The sequence below is a fragment of the Colobus angolensis genome, unplaced genomic scaffold (assembly GCF_000951035.1).
Source record: "Colobus angolensis palliatus isolate OR3802 unplaced genomic scaffold, Cang.pa_1.0 Scaffold67, whole genome shotgun sequence".
Lineage (NCBI taxonomy): Eukaryota > Metazoa > Chordata > Mammalia > Primates > Cercopithecidae > Colobus > Colobus angolensis.
Window position 1 is genome coordinate 1,143,328 of NW_012120376.1, and position 9,293 is coordinate 1,152,620.

A 9,293-nucleotide genomic window follows, 5' to 3' on the forward strand; every position below is an offset into this window, starting at 1 on the left:
TAGATATACATATACTTACCATTATATTAGAATTGACTACAGTATGCACTACAGTAACATGTTGTACAGTTTTGTTTTGTTTTTTTTTTTGCCTAGGAGCAACAGGCAATACATCCTAGGTATGTAGTAGATAATACCATCAAGATGTGTGTAAGTACCCTCTTAAGATGTTCACACGACGAAAAAATTGCCTAACGACACATTTCTCAGAAGTTATCCTGGTCATTAAGTGACTCACGACTGTATCACTCAGCAGTAAAAATATATAACATATTGACATATGCTATAACATGCATGAACCTAGAAAACATTTATGTTAAGTAAAAGATGCAAAAATCACACATATTATATGATTCCATTTGTATAAAATATCCAGAATAGGCAAATATATAAAGACAGAAAATAGATTACTAGCTGCCTAGAGCAGAGGAGTTTGGGGGAGAAGCGGGAGGTGACTACTAATGGGTATGAGGTTCCTTTTTGGGATGATGAAAATATTCCAAAATTGATCATGGTCATGGCTGCACAACTCTGTGAGCATACTAAAACCCAGTGAATTGTCCACTTTAACTGGGCAAATTGTAAGGTATGTGAATAGCATCACAATAAAGCTGTTATATATACATATATATTTTAAAAGCAAAGAATGGAAGGGCCACAAATTTGGATGAAATTAGAGATGGTTTTAAAGACTGACTTTGAACTAGGTTTTGAAATGAAAGTCAGTAATTAGTAAGAAGTATTGGAAACAACAGAAATGGTGTATAAAGGCCTCCAAAGCAGGAAAAAGCAAATAATTTGCAGGAAATGGAAGACACTATCTGTATCAAAACAGAGACATATTAGTTAGAAATGAGACTGCTGAGACTAGAAGGCTAAACCAAGAGGACTCAGAAAATTCTAGAGGCTCTTGATATTAGTAACAAATGAAAATGGTGTTTAACAAGTATGACAAAGCTGTCATTTCTTGATTTTAATACTTTCAAGTATTTGTCTTTCAAAATGTTGCTTCCATAATCTGGGTATGGCTCTATCACACATAGGCAGGCAGTACAGTTAGAATTTAAAACGCAAGCTTTATGTTAGACTTCCTGCTTTACTGCCAAGTGTTATGACCATATAAATTTAACTATCTCAGTTTCTGTACTGGTAAAATGAGAATACTACCACGTATTTCATATATGTAATATATATGGGATAAATGTATTACATTATATAAGGAACCTATCTAGGGAACTTTTAAAATGCTCTCAACATAGTAAAAAGCTCTTAACATAGCAAATGAGCAATAAGTTTCTGAAAACCATAGCCACAACTATGTGTTACATATAACTACTTAGCTACACCTCTCCTGAGAATTAAAAAGTTCTTCAGCTTGAAATCCATTCAAATGTATGAATATAAATTTCCTTATCTTTTTATCAAAGGCAAATCTCTTGACTAAACTGTTAAAATTTTGTCAAGCTGTAAAAACATATGGGTAAATAACAGAAATCAATCCAGATTACCAGGTCTTTTCTATCTGGAGCAAGGAACTTGATGCTCTTTTCAGTTAAGTAAGTTTGTCTCTAATGTTCTCAGGTTTTGATTTAACTAGCTCTAAACTCAGAATACCCTGGCCTCAGAGCTACCCTTGAACTTGTTTGTGAGATCTTTGACTTCTTTCACAAAGGAAGTCCTTTCTACTGGTATTTCTGCTAAATGATTTTCTCTTACGGTGGGGAATTACCACATTAATATTCGGGTCTTCTCAAAACTAAAAGGAGAATGGAAGGGACAGTTAGCATTCTTAGTTCTCCTTTCCTTGGAGGAAAAAAAAGGCATCATTACTCTTTTCTTTTTGGAGAGCTACAACGAAACCATGTAGAATCTTAGTGATGAAAGTAGTAAAGGAAGTCTAGGCATAACTAAATGCAGGTTAATCTGGCAGGGATTTTGTTTTATATTTTAATTGGAACTTATTTCCTCCTTTGTAAGGAGCCATTTTTGACCCTTCCCTAAAATAATTTTAATCTATCCAAAACTGAGGCTACTACTACTTATGCTAGATTTCTTGAATAGTGACTTTTGTATAAACTGGGTGATAAAATTTAAAGGATCTACATTCCCTGTTTAAAGGATAAATGGGAGAAAGAGTCTGGGGAAGTGGCTTCAGAGGAATGAATATGAGACACAGAATGTGAATTACAGCGGTAAGTGAGGAAATTAAAATAAAAGGAACAAGTTAGACTGACATTACTCAGGGAAGAAAAAAGTAGTAATTGTTGAAAAATTCTATACAAGGACTAAGAAAAAAGAGAAATTCCCATGGTTTAACGACATATTGTTTGAATTACATTCGAGTAGTGACAGCATAAAACCATTTTTAATACTAAGGATCTATTCTTAGTATTAGACAGTATCTAGTACTTTAAGTCTTTATAAATCAGGTATTTAAACCAGGTCTGAAATCATCAAAGATAAAATGAAGTGTAATAAGAGCATGTACTTTAAAGACTGCGTAAGTGTAAAGCATTTAAAATAGTGGCTTCGACAGACTAAGCATTTAATAAATGTCCGCTGGCAGTAAACTATGAGCAAGCTAATTTCTCTCAGATTCCTCATCTATAAGCCATATAAATATACATTTTGGTCCTTATTTTGAGGTTCAAATCTCATAATGCACATAATCAACCTTTATCAATTGTTCTCTATCTTCCCTTTATTTCTATACCAATATACCCAATAGATTCAGTTCACTTTTGTCAATAATCATGGCTTATTAATAAAGTGATTTTCAGTGAAAAAAAGAAGAATCACTCTAAACGCACATCATAAGATAGGTAAATTCAAAACTAAGATAGCAAAATTGACTGTTTTATTATCATTATATCTTCCACTATCTTAATTTAAATGTTCTTTCACTTCAAAAATTCTTTAAGAGTTATCTCTAGGGAAAAATCAGTTAGTAAACATGGAACATAATAATGCATTCATATTTGCATTTTCTGTGCTGAGTGGTTCATATGGATTTAAGTCCAAGAAGAAAGCCTTATGTATTTGTGGCTTATAGTAAACCAATACCATACTTTAAAAATACAGACAAACTCTGAAACAAAATAGCCTACAAGATTGTACTTTATGCATGATGGGTTATTTCTGTAAAACTATGCGAAGGGGTCATATCATCTCTAATAAGAGCTTATGATTATTGATAAACAATTAAAATTTAAAAGCTCAATAGTAAATGACCTCAGATTTTTTTGTCCGAATGTACTTGTGGATCAAAATGACATTTGCTCTGTACATTCAATTATTCACCTATCAATCTTTACGCATGTTTTAATTTCCAGAAGCAAGGTGTTAGGATTTCCTACATGTTCTATCATATCTAAACTGAACAGTCACAAGAGACAAGTGTGGGATAAAATGGTAGAATTCTGCTACTAAATATAAAATAGACTTCCTTTAAAGAGAAAAATAGGTTCTTTTCTTTTTAAAGTGAATCTACTTTTTTAAAAAAATGAATCTTTAAAAATAAGAGACAGAGGCTGGGCATAGGGGTTCATACCTATAATCCTAGCTATTAATACTTGGGAGGCTGAAGTCAGAGGATTACTTGAGGTCAAGAGTTTCAAACCAGTCTAGGCAACATAGCAAGATCCCATCTCTACAAAAATTTTAAAAATTAGCCGGGTGTGGTGGCACACACCTGTAGTTCCAGCTATTTCAGAGGCTGAGGCAGGAAGTTTGCTTGAGCCCAGGAGTTTGAAGCTACAATGGGCTATGACTATGCCACTACACTCCACCCTGGGTGACAAAGCGAGACTCCGTCTCAAAAAAAATTCTTTTTAAATAAAGTAAGAGGCAATGTGGTACGGTGCTTTAAGGGCACAAACTAAAGACCTAAACTACTGGGTTCAAATCCCAGCTACAACACTATGTGAAAACCTTTTTGAGCCTATGATTCCTATTTTGTCAAATGTGAATAACACCAATTCCCTGAATTGTGGTAATATGGCGATGAGTAAATAAGTCAATATGCATTTACAACAGTACCTGGCACATAGTGTTTTTAAATGTAATATTACAGGTCATGACCTGACAAACTAATTTTATCTTGTTATACTTATGTAGAAGCAAAATTGTTAACTGTCACAAAACCATTTTGCAAAAAGGTCATTTAATGCCTTATACCTGCTACTAGGAAAACGCTATAATTTAGAAAAAAATAAAGCCTGAACTTCACCAAGCAGATAAATGAAATCATTGACTAGCTCTGGACCTTCCTAGTCTATTAGGGTACATTAACCCTGAACTCACTAACAGAAGTCATTTAAAAACTCACGAAAAAGGCTTAAATTAAGAAAAGTTGCTTTCCTAGATTTTCAAGCATCTAAGATGTGAAACATGTCTTAAGGTCACTATCTCTGTCCTTGTTTTCACCAATTTACCAAGACTAAAAAAGTTTTTCCTTTTGGTTTCATTTCCTATAAATGATGTAGTATATACCCTACTCTGGTTGTAAACACCCAGGCACTACTAAAATTAATTTTAAAAGTAATAGTAATATAAAAATTTATTTAAGTATACAATAAATATTTTGAAATTCATGTTAATAGTGTTCCTTTTCATTATTAAGGGATTTGTGAATATAAGGTTATTTTCTTTCAGTTTCAAAGTTGCACAAACATAAGGGATCAAATAAAATTAAGCCTCAAAGATTTCTAAGTAAAAGTAGGAATGGACAGAAAGCTGTAAAAACTGAAATCAATGCCTCTGGCCTAAAACTTCATTGATCAGATTCTTTGGCAATTGTTGAAATGAAAATGTCATAGAGATTTTAAATGACTCTACACACAAATTACTCTGTAAAGTTACCTTAAATCTACTACAGTTATTAGGGTTTATACAAAAATGGCATGCAATGTTTTGCTAAACTGCAAAAGTTAACTACACATTGTCACTTAACATAATCACACATAAAAATTACTGAAAATGATTGGCAGATGAATAACATTTAATAAAAATGGGGAAAATGAAGCAGCGCTTTGGATGATTTGTAGTTATGTTTTATTTACTTATAGTAGGGCTATTTCTTAAAAAATTTCCAGACTGGAAATTTTACAGGTAGTTCACAACTGTAATCCCAGCACTTTGGGAGGCCAACGTGGGCAGATCACTTGAGGCCAGGAGTTCGAGACCAGCCTGGGTAACATGGGGAAACCCTGTCTCTATTAAAAATACAAAACTTAGCCGGGCGTGGTGGCCAGTGCCTGTAAGCCCAGCTACTCAGGAGGCTGAGGTGGGGGGATCACTTGAACCCTGGAGGTGGTTGCAGTGAGCCGAGACCATACACCGCACTCTAGCCTGGGCAACATAGCGAGACTGTCTCAAAAGCATTTTTTTTCCAAAGAGAGAATTTTATAACCCAAATGAGTTACAAATTTTCTTTGTAACTCATTCACTACCATTCTTTAAATATGTTCCTAAGATACGCATATGTACCTTAAGCAAATTATCTTTTTGTCTCATCAGAAGAAACCACCATGTATCTGAAAATTGTTTTTAATTCATCCTAAGCTATATAATTCTAGTTCATTTATCTCTTTCCTATAGTTCCTAAACTCTAAACCTTGTTCATGGTTTTCTGATCTCTTATTGGAATTGAAATACAGATCAACAAATATCATTTTCAGACTGCTTTACTCTTTATAGAAATCAGTGCCACCTTCATGCTTTTTAAAAAGGTATTACTCTCTTGTATTAATTTTGATTTACTTCTCAATATAAAGTCTAGAACCAAATACATCATAAAGTATGTTTCTCTTCATCTCACACTTGTGTAACTTATTTTCATCTCTAGAAAATCAGTTTTTAGATAAAAATCACTTACTGCTTACAAATAAAGAGAAACTGCAGTACTTACACAGAATCAAATAAATCTTTATACTTACCTAGGTATGGAAGTTAGTTACCCAAGTCACCATGAGACAGTCATTACCTGCAAAGTACTCAAAAGCTAGTAAGTGAAATTTATTCACTGCGATGCATTTGACTATAACTTCAGATATGTGTATTAAACTTTCAAGAATAAACTTATGGTAAGCCTACCACTCTTTCTCAATAGCCCAGTCTTTCCTAGACAGTTACATACTATATGCCAAGACAATATTCCATATGGTAAATTTCAAAGAACCTGATTCAAAGATTAAAAAAAGGTATTAAAAGGAAAAACAACTTTCTAGTGAGTTCCAAAAACATAAACTAAATTAATACATATCCTGACCAGCTCTGTACTTGTAAGTTCATCATCAAATTCATACTTATCAAATTTTTCTCTTTAAAACTCTGAATCAATTTTTTGCTCTATACTACTTTGTTTTTGAACAGGTTTCACTTGCTAATTTGCAAATAAACTGGCTTACAAATAAATCATACTGGTTTCTGCAACTCCCAGTACCTTCTTTCTCTCGCAGTTTTTTCCTTTAAGAGAAAGTTAACGTGAGGATAAACTTGCACAATCTGCTTTTATCTAAATATGTGGTCCTCAGTTTACTTTTATTTAAAATAAAATAAAATTTATGACTCAAATTTATGAGCCTCTTGTATTCAGTCGTGGTTCATACTTGTAATACTAGCATTTTGGGAGGCTGAGGTGGATCACTTGAAGCTAGGAGTTCAAGATCAGCATGGGCAATATAGTGAAACATAGTTTGTGCCTATAGAGCTATACACACACGCGCACATATATAAAACAATTTACATTAATTTTGTCAAAAAGCAAAAATATACTCATTTGAAAATACCAAACTTTATAAAGTTAAACGCCCACAATGCACATATTGCTCCTATCATCCTGTAGTGTCAACACCAATTACTCTATATACAAAAATGTGACATTGATGAGGAAATAATATTTATATTTTAACTTATAGACTTAATAGATTTCTATTTTAAGGAAATTCACTTTTTTAAATAAGGTGGTAATAGGTTGGGCGAATTAAGAATTTTTAAATGTTCTTTAACTTTCAATAGTGAGCAGGGACTTATTTGTCATTCCACAAGCCAAGGTAAACATGGGTGTCCTAGGAAATGTCCAATTTCCCCACAGTAATAAGCATCTTACTAACATTATAATAAAAACAATAACTTTTTTTTTTTTTTTTGAGAAGGAGTCTCACGTTGCCCAGGTTGGAGTGCACTGGCCAGATCTCAGCTCACTGCAACCTCTGCTTCCTAGGCTCAGGCAATCCTCCCACCTCAGCCTCCTGAGTAGCTCAGACCACAGGTGTGCCAACATGCCCAGCTAATTTTTTGTATTTTTGTAGAGACGGGGTTTTGCCGTGGTGCCCAGGCTGGTCTCGAACTTCTGAGTTCAAGTGATCCTCCCTCCTCGGCCTCCCAAAGTCCTGGGATTACAGGCGGGAGCCACCCTGCCAGGTCAAAAACAACTATTATTAAGTCACTTGAAGATTCTACTTTTTTGATACAATGAAACAAGTATATATTTACATCCTTAGGGTTTTCTATCATATAAACATAGTATATAGCCTACCAAAAAAGAAAAAAAAGACTAAGACTTAGATCAAGGTTAAATTACGGTCCTAAATCTGCCACCTATTAGCTTAACTGAAAATGATCCCAGTATCACAGCCTTTTGTCAAGAGTAAAGAGCAGAAGGTAACTAAAATTTAGTATTTCATAAACATGAAATTCTTAAGATATTAAAACGAATCAAGATAAAACCCTTATAATAAAATACTGTCCATTTTACAGAAAATACTGAGGTGCAATGATTTAAATTAACTCTCCTCAAAGTCATACTGCAAGTTGAGTGGTGAAACTGTGACATAACTCAGGTCTAAATCTTACTGCTCCTTCCACTATGCCATAGTGAAACACTATAAATTACATAAGAGGCAGATCATCCTTCCCCCAAAATAAGGAATTTTAAATTATGTTACATATTCACATATTTAAGTTATTCTAGATGCCACTTGATATAGCCGACAAGTGTGAAAATGTCCACATACATCCTTCAGTATTATAAATGTATATCCTTCGGTATTTTACAAGTTCGAATATTAGCAGTTAGTTAAGCCTCAAGTGGACTTATCTACTTTTTGCAGGCCTACGTTATCCTTCAAACAGAAGGGAAGGGCTGCACGTCTAACAGAAACGCTGCCGGCTTTTATCAAGCCACCACTAAAGCACAAGACCACGTGGTCTCTCATAAGCCTAACGTTCCCTACTTCTCTCCCTCCTTTGACAAGGAACTGGAAACTAGGGTTTCTTTCTCTTATGTGGGGCACTGACATGCCACCTGTGTAGTACAGACCGCAAACATCCTGCAGCCTGCCTCCCGGAAGACTACAAGAATCAGAATAAAAGGGAACTTGGACGCCGACAATTCTAGGAAAGGAAATGAACAGAGAAGTAAAGCCGGTGAGATCGTGATAAGCCGCGGCACCGGGACCTGTCAAAACAGCGTATATAAGACTCAAACCAAACCACTATAACCTATCATTCGAGAAGGCCTGAGGTGGGAGCGGCACTACGGAAGGAAAGAGGAAGAAGAGAACCGCACGAGTCAGAGCCGCCGCCGCCGCCGCTCTCCGGACACCTTTCAGCAGGCCCTGGCAAGCCGCGAACCGTGACCCTCATCTAGAGTCCAGCCTTTGCCCCAACATTTCAGAAGCAGCCAAAATCCTGCTACCCCGGCGGCCGCCGCCAGACCTGCCCGCACCTGTCACTAGCAAAAGACACCAGCTCGCGGCTCCCGCCCTCTTCTCCACTATCCTCGGGCAACCGCGGGCATCTCAACCCCTTTCTCTTACCAGGTGTCCCCTTTCCGGAGCGAGGTTTTGAGCAGCGTCGCTATGTCAGACCGCTGGGTGTCCAGATCCGCCGCTCCGCCTTCCGCCATCTTCTTCCACTAGCGGTAGGGGAGGTGGCAGCGACGGCGGCGGCACGCCCCAGAGCATTATGGGAATGGCGTCCCCACGGCCCCTCCCAGTCGGCCGGTCGAAACCAAAAGACACCGGGAGCGGGGGTGGTCCTCGGGACAAGAGGAGGCCCCGGGGGCGGACTAGGTGCGCGGCCATGGTCTGCTGCCCCCCATCGGTCCCCGCCCGTCCAGCATCTTGCCTTGGCCTCCTCTGACCGGGACAGCAGGGTTTTAGCTCTCCTTGCCGCCGAGGGCTCCGGCGCTCTCTCGCTAGAGGGATGCCACCGCCCTGTCCTCCCATCCTCGGCGTTGCCTTCCCCTCCCTCTTTCCCACTGACGCCTTGAAAACCCTTATTTGCGCATT

At 36.9% G+C, this 9,293-nt stretch overlaps 1 protein-coding gene across 3 annotated transcripts in view; it reads right to left on the minus strand.

The window, feature by feature from the left end:
- The window catches only part of USP15 (ubiquitin specific peptidase 15), a 149,995-nt gene extending 141,011 nt beyond the window's left edge, over positions 1-8,984 (minus strand). For all 3 annotated transcript variants that reach the window (XM_011925966.1, XM_011925965.1, XM_011925967.1), the window contains exon 1: positions 8,820-8,984. In XM_011925966.1, coding sequence (XP_011781356.1) covers positions 8,820-8,908 — 89 coding nt within the window. In that variant the 5' untranslated portion in view covers positions 8,909-8,984. The remainder of the gene's footprint in view (positions 1-8,819) is intronic.
- Positions 8,985-9,293: the final 309 nt, after the last annotated feature.